Source organism: Elaeis guineensis, chromosome 12, assembly GCF_000442705.2.
Source record: "Elaeis guineensis isolate ETL-2024a chromosome 12, EG11, whole genome shotgun sequence".
Taxonomy (NCBI): Eukaryota; Viridiplantae; Streptophyta; class Magnoliopsida; order Arecales; family Arecaceae; genus Elaeis; species Elaeis guineensis.
The window spans coordinates 6,944,305-6,958,299 of NC_026004.2; the positions used below are offsets into that span (position 1 = coordinate 6,944,305).

Here is a 13,995-nt window from a genome sequence, read left to right on the forward strand (position 1 = left end):
TTTTCTGATTCAATCCGTATTTGATCCCATCCATTTATATCCGATCCGATCTAATTGCCACCTATAGTATGAACTCTAGGATTTTTCTAACATGAATAGTAGAAAAAAAAATTATGCTAGATCGAACAGACAGGGAGACCATAGTAGACAGCTCATATCACCCGTCCATCACGCGCTCCTGCTTTAGAGTTCGTGCGGAATGGCTGCGCATTATGATTTGTGCGTGCACATCGTCAAGCATCGATGACCGGACCGCAACCTGCTCGGCTCCTCAAACAAAATCCAGTCCTCTGACATCTTTGACACCATTTCCCTCCAAAACGAACCGGATAAGATGCCGCGCTTCCCCTCGGGACTCCACCCGACCTCCATAAAAAATAGCAGCAGCCAGCGGGGTCTCCGGACTCGTTTCATCGTTCCCTCTAAATAATGTTCGATTGCTTCATACCCGTCAAAAAACTCCCAAATCTCTTTTTCCCTCCCCATTTGACCATTTCTGTCCCTCCCAAATCTAGGGTTTCAACGCCCACATCAATCAGAGCTTCAAATCTCTCTGATAATAAGATCGGCTTATGTTCCTTCGGCACCGGAATTAGGGATTCCAACGCCTCCCAGGAGAAAGCCGGGAGCTTTGGGCTCTCAAATGACTTTCAGAAGCCGAGAAATGAAGCTGGGGTTTCCGAGGTTCTTCGCGAGGAGCTCCGGAAGGAGACGGAGGAAGCCCTGGAATGGAGCTTGGTGTGCTCACAAGTCTGCGCCTTTGTCTCTACGAGCGCTGGTAAAGCTCTGTGCCGGAGCGGGAGTCTTCCGATTGGTCGAGATCGTGAAGAGAGCCTGAAGCTCTTGGATCAGGCGGCGGCGGTCGTGCTCCTTCCGCAGCCGTTGGATTTTTCTGGGATCGATGATGTGTCCGAGATTGTGAGGTCGGCAGTTGATGGACAGCTGCTCACCATTAGGGAGCTCTGTGCCGTGGAGCGGAGTCTCCGGTCTGCAAGAAGGGTGTTTGAACAGCTGGAGCAAGTTTCGGCCGCTGCAGAGTCTCCCGATAGGTGACTAGCTCTATCTAATTCCTGTCCTCAAATACTTATTTTTTGAATCAAAACTGCAACTTAGCTTTTTTGTTTTTCCCCACCAAGCCATATAAGAACTGTTGCGGCCAATCGCCTCGTCGTCCGATCGCCGGGAGCGTGCACCTGCAAAAACGAGAAGTCCACACTGACCGGAGGCGGCTCCGGCGGGGACCCTCCGACGGTCAAGTCAGAGAGGTGACTGGGCAACAGTGAAATGAAGACAGAGAGCTCGATCGAGAGAGAGAGGGAGAGAGAGGAGCGAGCCTGTGTTTTTGGAGTCGAGAAGTGGGGGAGCGGACCCCTTGCACTGTTGCCTTCCCCGAGTTATATAGTGGAGCGCGGTATGGCGCCGTCATTAATGGCGCAGACAAGTGAGGAACTGTCAACTCACTGTAGACTGTCAGAGTCGCCGTGAAAGTGTCATGTCGCCGTGGGCTGTCAAATCACCAGGGTTGACAATGCCCTCGGTGGGACAATGCCCCTAGATAGCCGTGCCGCATGCTGCTGTCAGGACTGACAAGGTCTGGCGGCTGTACGGCGATCGGAGGAGTCGACCGACCCTAGGTCGGTAGCCAGCTGAGTGGTGTCGGGCCCCTCCGTTGGTCGGTCGGTCGGTCGGTCGGCCAGTTGGAGTCGTCCGTCGGAGTCGGTCGGCCGGTCGGTCAGTCGGCCAGTCGGTCGGTCGGCCGGTCGGTCGGTCGGTTGGTCGGTCGGCCAGTCGGAATCGGTCGGGGTCGTCCGTCGGAGTCGGTCGGGGTCGGGGTCGTCCGTCGGGGTCGTCGGTCGGTATATCCCAACAGTTGCCCCCCCTACTCCTGAGCCCGATGTCGTGTTGGCTCGCGTGAACACGTGGGCGACGGCTTCGGACGAAAGGAGTGGTTTTCCGTCTTTTCCTGCCCCGACTCTGTCGATCACATCAACGAACGATCCAATATCGGTCGTCCCGACTGTAGGTCGAGCATGCACGTCGGGTCGGAGGTCGGCCAACCTCCGAACGTTGCTCGTCGACACGATCATTCCGCAGAATCTGATAGTCGAGTAGCATCCGACGTATTCGGATAGGATAACGATGGCAAGTCGAATATCCATTGTCCGGCCTTTGGTCGGACGTATGCGTCGGGATGTATGATAAACGGTGGCAAGCCGAATATCCTTCGATCGGTCGTGACCAGATCGGTATGTCGCAAATACGACTGCGGTCGTCTTGGCATTTTGCCTTTCTTAGTCGAAGCTAAGTCGGCAAGTTAGCCAGCCGCATTAGTCGAAGCCCTTTGCCTTCAGAGGTGGGGGCCGTCGGTTCGGCGATCGGTGATCGAGCCGTTGGTCGGGGCCTTTCGCCTTCAAAGGCTGAGACCGTCGATTTCGGCGATCGGTGATCGAGCCGTTGATTCGGCGATCGACGATCGACTGTGTTGGTCGGGGCCTTTTGCCTTCAAAGGCTGAGGCCGTCGATTTCGGCGATCGGTGATCGAGCCGTTGATTCGGCGATCGACGATCGGCCGTGTTGGTCGGGGCCTTTTGCCTTCAAAGGCTGAGGCCGTCGATTTCGGCGATCGGTGATCGAGCCGTTGATTCGGCGATCGACGATCGGCCGTGTTGGTCGGGGCCTTTTGCCTTCAAAGGTTGAGGCCGTCGATTTCGGCGATCGGTGATCGAGCCGTTGATTCGGCGATCGACGATCGGCCGTGTTGGTCGGGGCCTTTTGCCTTCAGAGGCCGAGGCCGTCGGTTCGGCGATCGGTGATCGAGCCGTTGATTCGGCGATCGACGATCGGCCATGTTGGTCGGGGCCTTTCGCCTTCAAAGGCTGGGGTCGTCGATTTCGGCGATCGACGATCGGTCATGTTGGTCGGGGCCTTTTGCCTTCAGAGGCCGAGGCCGTCGGTTCGGCGATCGGTGATCGAGCCGTTGATTCGGCGATCGACGATCGGCCATGTTGGTCGGGGCCTTTTGCCTTCAGAGGCCGAGGCCGTCGGTTCGGCGATCGGTGATCGAGCCGTTGATTCGGCGATCGACGATCGGCCGTGTTGGTCGGGGCCTTTTGCCTTCAGAGGCCGTCGATCTCGGCGATCGACGATCGAGCCGTTGATTCGGCGATCGACGATCGGCCATGTTGGTCGGGGCCTTTTGCCTTCAGAGGTCAAGGCCGTCGATTTCGGTGATCGGTGATCGAGCCGTTGATTCGGCGATCGACGATCGGCCATGTTGGTCGGGGCCTTTTGCCTTCAAAGGCTGAGGCCGTCGATTTTGGCGATCGACGATCGGTCATGTTGGTCGGGGCCTTTTGCCTTCAGAGGTCGAGGCCGTCGGTTCGGCGATCGGTGATCGAGTCGTTGATTCGGCGATCGACGATCGGCCATGTTGGTCGGGGCCTTTTGCCTTCAGAGGTCGAGGCCGTCGGTTCGGCGATCGGTGATCGAGCCGTTGATTCGGCGATCGACGATCGGCCGTGTTGGTCGGGGCCTTTTGCCTTCAGAGGCCGTTGATCTCGGCGATCGACGATCGAGCCGTTGATTCGGCGATCGACGATCGGCCATGTTGGTCGGGGCCTTTTGCCTTCAGAGGCTGAGGCCGTCGTAGATTCTCCGCTCCTTCGATCTCTATCAGGATCTGCGCACGAGGAGCGGGGAGAGGGGCGTAGGAGTCATACCTGCGATGCGTCGGTCTCGGACTCCATTGTCGGGGCAAGACCCATCTATCGGTGGAGGGCCTGCTGGGTTCAGCATGGGCCCGACCTTTCTTCCATTTTTCTTTTCGGCCCGTGCCTTAAGTCAGGCGCCGGTCGGAAGCTCCTTCGTTTGCGCGCATGTACTTGTACGCGCGCTCCAGCAGTTCGGCGTATGTTCGGGGGAGGGTTTTGTCCAGGGAGTAGGTGAACCGGGATGTCCTTAGCCCCCGTTTCATGGCCGAGATGGCCATGTCTCCATTAAGGTCTCGGACCTCAAGCGTGGCCGCGTTGAATCGCGTCACGAAGTGTCGTAGAGTCTCATTTTCTCTCTGCTTGAGGGAGAAAAGACTGTCCGAGGTTCGTGGCGGCTTCCGACTGGTGCTGAAATGGACCACGAAAGAATGCTCGAGCTGCCCGAAGAAGTGGATGCTTCCCGATCGGAGACCGGAGTACCAGGCCCTGGCAGCCTTGCGGAGCGTGGCGGGGAAGCCGATGCAAAGGAGAGCGTCGGTTGCCCCTTGAATCGTCATGAGAGCTTTGTAGCTCTCGAGGTGGTCGACTGGGTCGGTGGAGCCGTCATATGGCTCCACGTGCGGCATCTTGAACCGACTAGGAATCGGTTCGTCGAGGACCAGTCGGGAGAGAGGTTGGGCGGTCTGGAAGTCGACGTCGTTCGAAGACTTCTGGCCGTCCATCTGCAACTGCGCGAGCCGGCGGTCGATTTCCTCGAACCGGCGCTCGTAGTCGTCCGCTCGTCGATGCTGGGAGACCCCGGGAGTGGAGTCTCCGGAAGATTCTGAGAGGGAGGCCGACGGCGTGCGCGGTCGTTTCTCCTTCCTTGTCCTTTCCAGCGGGGAAGGAGAGGGCTGCTGGGACCGTCGGTCAGCACGCCAGGGCCGCTCCTCCTCTTCTCCGTGGGAGAGCTGTTGAGGGCGCTCGCGCGGAGGCGACAGGGATCGGCGCGGTCGTCGGCGGCTGCTCCTGGAGGGCATCGGACGGGCCGCCGGTTGTTGCTGGAGGCTCTTGACTGCGTCCGTCAGTACGGTCATCTGCCGTACGATGGACGCGATCTGCGCCTCGGTGGTCACCGCGGGGTGTGGAGAGCTGGGCTCCGCCGCCGGCGGTGGCGGGGAGGCCTCTTCCCGGCGGGAAGAGCGCCTTGCCGATCCGGTGATCCTCGATCGTTGGGCTCTTGTCTTTGTCATTCTGTCCCCTTCCTGGCGCGCCAATCTGTTGCGGCCAATCGCCTCGTCGTCCGATCGCCGAGGAGCGTGCACCTGCAAAAACGAGAAGTCCACACTGACCGGAGGCGGCTCCGGCGGGGACCCTCCGACGGTCAAGTCAGAGAGGTGACTGGGCAACAGTGAAATGAAGACAGAGAGCTCGATCGAGAGAGAGAGAGGGAGAGAGAGGAGCGAGCCTGTGTTTTTGGAGTCGAGAAGTGGGGGAGCGGACCCCTTGCACTGTTGCCTTCCCCGAGTTATATAGTGGAGCGCGGTATGGCGCCGTCATTAATGGCGCAGACAAGTGAGGAACTGTCAACTCACTGTAGACTGTCAGAGTCGCCGTGAAAGTGTCATGTCGCCGTGGGGCTGTCAAATCACCAGGGTTGACAATGCCCTTGGTGGGACAATGCCTCTAGATAGCCGTGCCGCATGCTGCTGTCAGGACTGACAAGGTCTGGCGGCTGTACGGCGATCGGAGGAGTCGACCGACCCTAGGTCGGTAGCCAGCTGAGTGGTGTCGGGCCCCTCCGTTGGTCGGTTGGTCGGCCGGTCGGTCGGTCGACCGGTCGGCTAGTCGGTCGGTCGGCCGGTCGGTCGGTCGGCCAGTCGGTCGGTCGGTCGGTCGGCCAGTCGGTCGGTCGGTCGGTCGGTCGTCCGTCGGAGTCGTCCGTCGGAGTCGGTCGGTCGGCCGGTCGGTCGGTCGGTCGGCCAGTCGGTCGGTCGGTCGGCTAGTCGGAGTCGGTCGGGGTCGTCCGTCGGGGTCGTCCGTCGGAGTCGGTCGTCCGTCGGGGTCGTCCGTCGGGGTCGTCGGTCGGTATATCCCAACAAGAACATTTGCATTTCCTCTAAATCAACGCAAAGATCTTACTTGAGCTTGGCGAATTACCTCCAGAAATTCAGTGACCATAATTCGTTCCCCGTCCCCCGGATGTCTTTTGTCGAGGAATTTAAAGGCGCTACCTTTGAAAATTTCCGGTAGCAGGAATTTTTAACTTTGCTGCAGTGAAAGGCGTAATTTTAATAATTCAAGTTACATGCACACAGCTTCTTCTTTCGTGTTAGATTTAGTAAGCAGGGTATCTGATTAGACTATGTGCAGCCCTGAGTTAGATTTTGGATGCTCATAGCTTTTCAGATCAAGCCCATTTCTCTGTTTTATTTATGTTCCTGATTTACAAGCAGCAGTTACATGATACTATCATTTGCTTATTCCTGCACAGGTTGGCTCCTCTACTTGATATACTCCAAGATTGTGATTTCCTTACAGATATAGCAAACAAGATCGGATTTTGTATTGACTGTACTCTCTCTGTAGTTCTGGATCGAGCTAGTGTGAAGTTGGAATCTGTTAGGTTGGAAAGGAAGCAGAACATGGAGAGACTGGAGTCTTTGTTAAGGGAAATATCCATGAATGTTTTCCAGGCTGGTGGCATTGACAGTCCTCTGATTACCAAGCGTAGGTCAAGAATGTGTATTGGTATTAAGGCTTCTCACAAGTCTCTACTTCCTGAAGGTGTTGTTCTAAGTTCCAGTAGCTCGGGAGCAACATATTTTATGGAGCCAAGAGATGCTGTTGAGCTGAACAACATGGAAGTTAGGCTTTTGAATGATGAGAAAGATGAGGAGCTTGCTATTTTGGGTTTCCTATCTTCCGAAATTGCATGCTCAGAAACAAAGTTCAGGCTTTTGATGGAAAAGATTCTGGAGTTGGATCTTGCTTCTGCCAGGGGTGCTTATGCCCTGTGGATGAATGGTGTGCGCCCAGTTTTCAGCGAGGGCCATCAAAGTATCAAGTCAAGTATATCTACGGACTCTCTGTCAATAGATATTCAAGGTATTCAACATCCTTTGCTCCTTCAGCCTTCACTTAGAAGTTTGTCATCTATTTCAATACCAGAAGCTGGGAGCTCAGAAATGTTGAATAGGAGAGATGGGCTGATGGAGTCTGAAGATTTGCCCGAAGCTGAAACACCAGTACCCATAGACATCAGGATTGGATATACCACAAAGGTGCTTGTGATCTCTGGACCGAACACTGGAGGTAAAACTGCGACTATGAAAACCTTGGGTTTGGCAGCACTAATGTCTAAGGCTGGTATGTTTTTGCCAGCTAGAGGTAGGCCAAGACTTCCATGGTTCGACCAGATTCTTGCTGATATTGGTGATCATCAGGTAGTTTCTCTACCTTTTTTAAAGAGAAGATATATGTGTCTTAAGGTGATCAAATTTGGTTTTATTTCTGAAACCTGTATTTTCTGGATTGAAGTCACTGGAGCATAATCTCTCAACCTTTAGTGGGCATATATCACGCATCTGCAAGATATTGGAAGTTGCTTCAAATGATTCACTTGTTCTCATTGATGAGATTGGTAGTGGTACCGACCCTTCAGAAGGTGTGGCTCTTTCCACCAGCATTATGCAGCACCTTGCTGGTTGTGTCGATCTAGCTGTTGTGACTACCCATTTTGCGGACTTAAGCCATCTGAAGGATGGCGATTCTCGATTTGAAAATGCTGCTATGGAGTTTTGTGTGGAAAGCTTGCAGCCTACATATCGCATATTGTGGGGAAGTACTGGTAATTCCAATGCTTTGAGTATTGCTAAGTCAATTGGCTTTGATCAGAAGGTGCTGGACCGTGCACAAGAATGGGTTGAGAGGCTAGCCCCTGACAAACAAAGGGAACAGCAGGGTTTGCTTTATCAGTCATTGTTGGAAGAAAGGAACCTGTTAGAGGCTCAATCAAAGGAAGCTGCATCTGTTCTTTCAGAAGTTAAGAGGTTACATCTTGAGGTATTTTCTTATCATTTGCTAAGGCAATAATTGATTAAACCCATGAACAATCATTTTATAGTGAAGTCATGTGGTAGTTACCTATGTAGAATTGTCTCTAATGGTAGAGTAGGTTCCATCCCTTCTAATTGGTAAGTTTCACAAAAGGTTTGGGTCATTGCTTCTTTCCAGCTATTTTATATTTCTTATCACTGGATCTTCAATGTGCACAAGAGGTATCTTCATAAACATGATCATATCTATTTGATGGATGTGTTCAGTCTCTCAGATTTATTATGCCAACAAGATCAATTTGTTATTAGCTGGATGATCACCTTTGTCAAATTTTAGCTATTCTAATTTTAGCTTATTTACCTTTTGTTCCTTTCAACTGTTATTTTTTCTCATTCCCCCTCTTCTCTCTTTTCTTTCTTGTTCTCATCTTATACTTTTTCTCATTAATAAATTGGGTGGGTTATGTTAGACCCTATCCTTTAGCCTGTTGCTTTCAGCCAAGAAGAGCTAATCACAAGAGTCAAACATGAGTTATGTGGATGAGCCCAAAGAAATTATTAGATAGAGGGGATCCCCCACCGGTCATGTAACTAAACTAAATTAAATTCTGAAACAACTGAGTTGACATCGATTGTCCAAGTGATCGCCTTGAGCTTACTAAAATAATGCTTTCTCCCCTAGTGAAGCCTAGACTCAATATGAAGAATTATTTACATGTAGTATTCCGAACGCTAAAACTAATCTCGATCTTAAAGAAATTCCTGCTGCATCACTGTTGAGCTCTGACTCCTGGCAAAATATCACTGTAAGGAGATTCTAGTATTGTACTAATAAGGAACATGTCCAGACAAATTCAACAAGGTGTCAGCAGCTATATTTCTTTAAGTTCATCTTTATGATGCATGAAGTTCATGTATCACCTGGCTCAATCCTTGCATTGATGGGAGTTTCGATATAAGGGCCTCTTTGAATAATCCTGCCCAATCCGTAGGATTGGAAACAGGATTTCTAGTATTAAAAGATATCAGGCCCAGCCTGGCCCACATCAACTAGTACTCCCCAAGCCCATTTATGGAGGGAGGGAGAAAAGGACCTCTGCAAGTCCTGTTTTCGCCCTTCTTCCCCCCTGCTGACTCCTCCCCATCTCCCTGTCCCTCTCCACCATACCCCCCTCCTGTGTGCCTCAATCTTCTGTGCTAGAGTGCAGTGGAGAGGCCATATTCCTTCATAACTTCTAAATACAAGACGCCATTAGAGCATTGTTATGAATAAGAACTAAAGAGCGACACCATGTATGCTTTGAATCTGATTCGTTTTCTTTCCAGATGTTGGGTTCAAATTTTGCTGCTGTGTTGGTGTTGATTTCATTTGCAAAGTATCAATGATATGCCATATAAAAAGCATGGTTTTGCATCTTTCTCTAATGTGCTGTACCTCTGAATCTTCATATTGCTTTCTTGGATCATATAGATTCACTCTGAGGCGGAAGATCTTGATAGGCGTGTTTCTGCTCTGAAGGCAAAAGAATCCCATCGGGTGCAACAGGAATTAAAGACTGTGAAGTCTCAAATGGATTCCATAATCAAGAATTTTGAAACTCAACTTAAAAATGCAAGTCCCGATCAGTTTAAATCAATGATTAGAGAAGCGGAGGCTGCTATTGCCTCCATTGTTGCAGCTCACCATCCAGGTGATGATACCCTATTTCAAAAAACAGACAGTCACAGTTCATATATACGACAAATTGGAGACAAAGTATATGTGAAAGGGTTAGGAAATAAGTTGGCCGCTGTAATTGAAGCTCCAGCAAAAGATGACATTGCTATGGTGCAGTATGGAAAAATGAAGGTACGTGTGAAGAAAACAGACATGAAGTTGGTTGAAGGTAGCATGAAGGATACAGTATATTCTGCATCACACTTAAAAGTGCAGGTGTGTCGGAAAACTGTACTTCAATTATTTCTGGTTCATCCTTTTAGCTTAGCTTTTCTTAGATACCTTTCTTTTGATATAGTTAATCATTTTAACATAGACATTCTCGAAGAAAGATGGATCTTCAAAATTTGTGCTTTAGTTATGTGAACGATTTCCCCCAACCTCCCTGCATCTTCCCTCTTAAATCCAGTGGATCGCTTTGATACAAATACAATGACCAAAAGTCATTATTGTGTCTCTTGTACATGGTTCCTTCCACATCAGCCAATTCAAAACAATCAACTGATCCATTATAATCTCTCCAAACAATTTTTTAATCCTTTAGCACCAGAAAATTCCTTGAATTGATGAGACCATCTCCCAAAATTCCCTGGGAGCTTCTGTTTTAAGTTTAATATACTTAACTGTTATTTTAGATGCTTCTACAGAGAAATTTATCAGTGTTATGTACATTTCCTTGTATATGTACTCATGCTCCCCAGATTTGCAATAACAGTTGCTTCATATATGCAGATGCAATTGTTTTCTATACCTCAGGGACCTATATCAATGCATCATTCTTATATGTTAAGTTGGAATTTCAATGCATTGTCACACTGGTATCCTCATTTAGCTTGCATGCATCTGTCTTGCATACAATTGCACACATATATGTGATATGAGTATGCACAGAATTTGGACCATATTACTTCATATATGGATTATATTCTGCCTACCTTGCCATTTGTTAATTTTGTCTCTCCCCTTTGCCATCTAGCTGGACCTTTATCTCTGTTCATGCTCTATGTCATATGTTTCAGATTTGAATTTGGTCTATTTGGTGACAATGTCAGGACTACTTTATAGGACTACTAATGTGAGGCATGTTAACAGTCGTTGTGCAGCCACTGAGATTTCTTCTCATTCAAATCGTGTCTTTTATAATGATCTCCAGTGATTTCTTTCCTTTTTTTTTTGGTGCATGAAACTTGTTTAGAAAATTGGACATACATAATAGAGAGCATATAATGCCTACGCACTTGGATATGGTGCTCGCATGGAACAAGAGAACTAGAATAGAGTATTTTTCTTCCTTAAACTCTCCCCTTCCCTTCCAAAATTCATTGGTTTATGTCTAATGTTATATGTGCTATATATCCCCTAGTTATGTCCAAGTATAATTGGTTTTCTAATTGGATACATACAATCCATGCATTTATGCACCACAATTTATTTTCATTTCCAGTTAGGTTCCACCATGATCTATTTTGGCAGGCCAATTAATATGTATTTTTTTTAGAAAATAACGATCATTATTTGAAATATTTACCTTCATGTTCTAATATCATGCATCTGACTAGGCACATAAGTATGTGTTCGTCCTTTGTATTAGTCAAAGCAAAAGCCCCAGAATGTTCTTCTACTTATAATAGGAGGCATCTGCTTGTGCTGTTTTCTCAGCAATGAGTCTTTCTTGATTAGCGACTGGCAAAGTTTAGAGACCCTCTATTAACTTTATTGGCACATGAGCTGCGACAGGATCAGGGACAATATTACAAGGAAGCTTCTGTGCGGGCAAACAAAGATGAGGTTTCTTTTGGGCCAGCTGTGAGGACATCCAAGAATACAGTTGATTTGCGAGGCATGCGAGTTGAAGAAGCATCCCATCATCTTCACATGGCCATTTCTGGATGCAGGTCTAATGGGGTTCTCTTTGTTGTTCATGGGATGGGCACCGATGCTGTTAAGGAATGTGCCATGGACATTCTCAGAAATCATCCTCGTGTTGCCAAATTTGAAGAAGAAAGCCCTATGAACTATGGATGTACCATTGCATATATAAAATAAAATGCCTTCTATGAGCTAAAATATTTTTTCTTTTATGATCCTGCTGCATGTTTTGGTAAAACTATGCTGATCTCCATGACTTTCAGAAGGATTGGTTTTGGTGTCTGCTGCCAGAGAAATACACCGAAACTATAGAAACATTTCAAAGGTACATATCTGGATAGCACCACATGGATGATGATTGCACTGATTGATTATATGAAATAGACACCTGTGCTGATTATGAGAAGTTCTTTGGTAGATATCTAGCTATCCGAAAAAAAAATGTGTGATCTACAAAAGAAGTGTGGAGGTGTTGGTTCATGATCTCTACTCTGTTTTTCCTGTAAGCTACTTTCATGATCTTCAAACCTTAGATCATAGATTTAAAGAGAGTAATAGACTCCTGTTGTATGATGAGTTACCAGAATTTCCCTTCATTCTGCTTTGGCTGTTCGTAAGTTGAAAGCTGGAACCAAAAATTACGAGTCTGATATAGGCAGCCATCTTCCTTCCCTATTGCTTCCAAGTTTTCTTGCAACAATGTTTCAATGTATGATTCTGAAGCCTACATATCAATTGCTTTAATATCTCGACAAAAACTATATGGCAAAGCTTTCTGAACGATGTTGCCATCCAGGACTTCACAACAGTGATGTCAGATATTTAGCTGAACAGCTTTGAGTCCCTTGCAGAACGGGGGACATTCTAGTTGCCGTGTCTGGATCAAATCAGAGGGTAGGGAGATATTAAATTGACAAGATACCTCTACACCAAAGGAGAGCCTGGTGAAAATGATCCTCCATGGTGTAACAGACCTGTTAGGTTTTTCAGACCCAATTTTGCATAACTGAGTTGAAAATTCATCAATATATAACGTCATCATCATAGCCTCCATCAAAAAACAAAGATCATAAATATGAGATGTATATTTGGCTAACATTTGTGAGCACTAGTCGGTAGGGTGGTCAAATTCTATTAGAGCACAGTGATATTACTGCAGGACAGAAGAATTCTGGTATGATCGGGAAGCTATGGTAGGCTGAGATAGTTTTCTTATTTTTTGCATGCCAATGAAATTTTGCCCACCAGTTTGGTGGGCCTCATCAGTTTGGCTCCCTTTATGAGAGATTATTGATGATGGGCAAGAAATTTGGGTGCATCCCCTAGCAGACAAGCTACTAGTTGGATGAGCGATGGAAAATAGCGGGTCATGGTCTCAAGTGCATTATCTCTTACCTTGCACACCGCGAACATGTTGGATCCTAGAGTTGTCTCTTGTCTCTTTCTGCATCATCCATGCTTGGTTTCCTTTGCAATTAACCATGCATGTGTTTTGTTTCATTTTCCTACAAAATCACGATTTTTATTGCTGAAAGATTAGGAAAAAGAATTAGGATAAGTCATATAACATGATCCATAACAAACCATAAGTTCTACAATGACCTGCTTATATATTTCAGACATTCACCATGTCAATTAAGGACAAGGAGTTGCTACATGGGCAACACGCTTACAGCCACACCTCTCCTCTCCCTAAACAAGGTTTTAGTTGGAGCATTGAATAATCGAAGTTATACCCGAATCTGAATAGATAATCTAATTCGGTCTATAATAGGTCGGGTCAAGTTAAATGGATCAAACGGTTTAAGGATTGCCACCAAAGTACTCTGGCAATTTATATCAGTCTTTCTTTCCTTCTTGTCCAATTTTGCTCCTACCAAAATTGTCTACCATCAAATGTACCCATGTGAGAATCAAATATGAGGTCATCATTTGCCGAAATAATTGGAGCTATCTCAAGAAAGTCTCAGGGTTCACATGGCCCGCTCTCTCGCTGGCGTCTACCTGAGATGAGTTACGTGTCCAAGCTAAATTATATGAATGGTGATTTTTGTTGGGCTTTATAATTAGCTTTATATTCTTACCAAAAAAATCATTCAGAAATAAACAAATAAAATGTGTCCCACATCCATTGCATGCATTACGATATGGGAAATGTGACGTCCATTTTGAGCCACACGATTTGGGAAGAGAGCACGTACGATAGCGACGTTCCGGCCGGATGAGTTCCAGTCGGCTCTCCACACCAACCAAACCAAAGATACGTGGTGGTTCGTTTGAAACCATGCGCACTGGCCCGGGCTCAAGTCCCCATCTTAGATAACAGCTAGCCTTCTATTGTCAGTTGTGCTAATTTTCCAATACCAGCACAATAAAAAGGAGAACGACTTAGACCACCTAAAAAAGAAAAGGCTGACTGTGATCTCACTTGAAAGAGATATGAACGCGTCTACATCAATTGCATTAGCAAACACATATAGTCCATAAGTTAATAGAGTGGTTTTGCCAAGGCAACATGGAGCATTTAAGTGATGCTGTTTATTTGTATGTGAGCTCTATTATTGCATTACTAATTATGCAAGTGATTTAGATGTTGGCTAACCAACTCTCCATCTTAAGTCATTTCTTTGATCATAGTCATACCAAGGTATGGTGGTTACGT

At 47.6% G+C, this 13,995-nt stretch overlaps 1 protein-coding gene across 3 annotated transcripts; it reads left to right on the top strand.

The window, feature by feature from the left end:
• The first annotated feature begins 303 nt into the window (after positions 1–303).
• LOC140852872 (uncharacterized) lies at positions 304–11,531 on the top strand. Of its 3 annotated transcripts, none has more exons than XM_073246595.1 (5): positions 304–1,049; positions 6,184–7,135; positions 7,230–7,754; positions 9,219–9,680; positions 11,024–11,290. In XM_073246595.1, exons 1-5 carry the CDS (start codon positions 430–432, stop codon positions 11,090–11,092), a joined length of 2,628 nt encoding a protein of 875 aa, XP_073102696.1. In that variant the 5' UTR covers positions 304–429; the 3' UTR covers positions 11,093–11,290. The 3 variants fall into 3 exon arrangements, with proteins under 3 accessions (XP_073102696.1, XP_073102697.1, XP_073102695.1); XM_073246596.1 differs by having other exon boundaries at positions 11,124–11,290; XM_073246594.1 differs by having other exon boundaries at positions 305–1,049; positions 11,202–11,531.
• Positions 11,532–13,995: the final 2,464 nt, after the last annotated feature.

Excerpts from the sequence above, each read along its gene's own strand:
- LOC140852872 (XM_073246594.1), top strand. The coding sequence starts at position 430 with ATGTTCGATTGCTTCATACCCGTCAAAAAACTCCCAAATCTCTTTTTC. Across the intron at positions 7,136-7,229 it reads CTGATATTGGTGATCATCAG|TCACTGGAGCATAATCTCTC; the intron begins GTAGTTTCTCTA and ends TCTGGATTGAAG. Across the intron at positions 7,755-9,218 it reads TTAAGAGGTTACATCTTGAG|ATTCACTCTGAGGCGGAAGA; the intron begins GTATTTTCTTAT and ends TGGATCATATAG.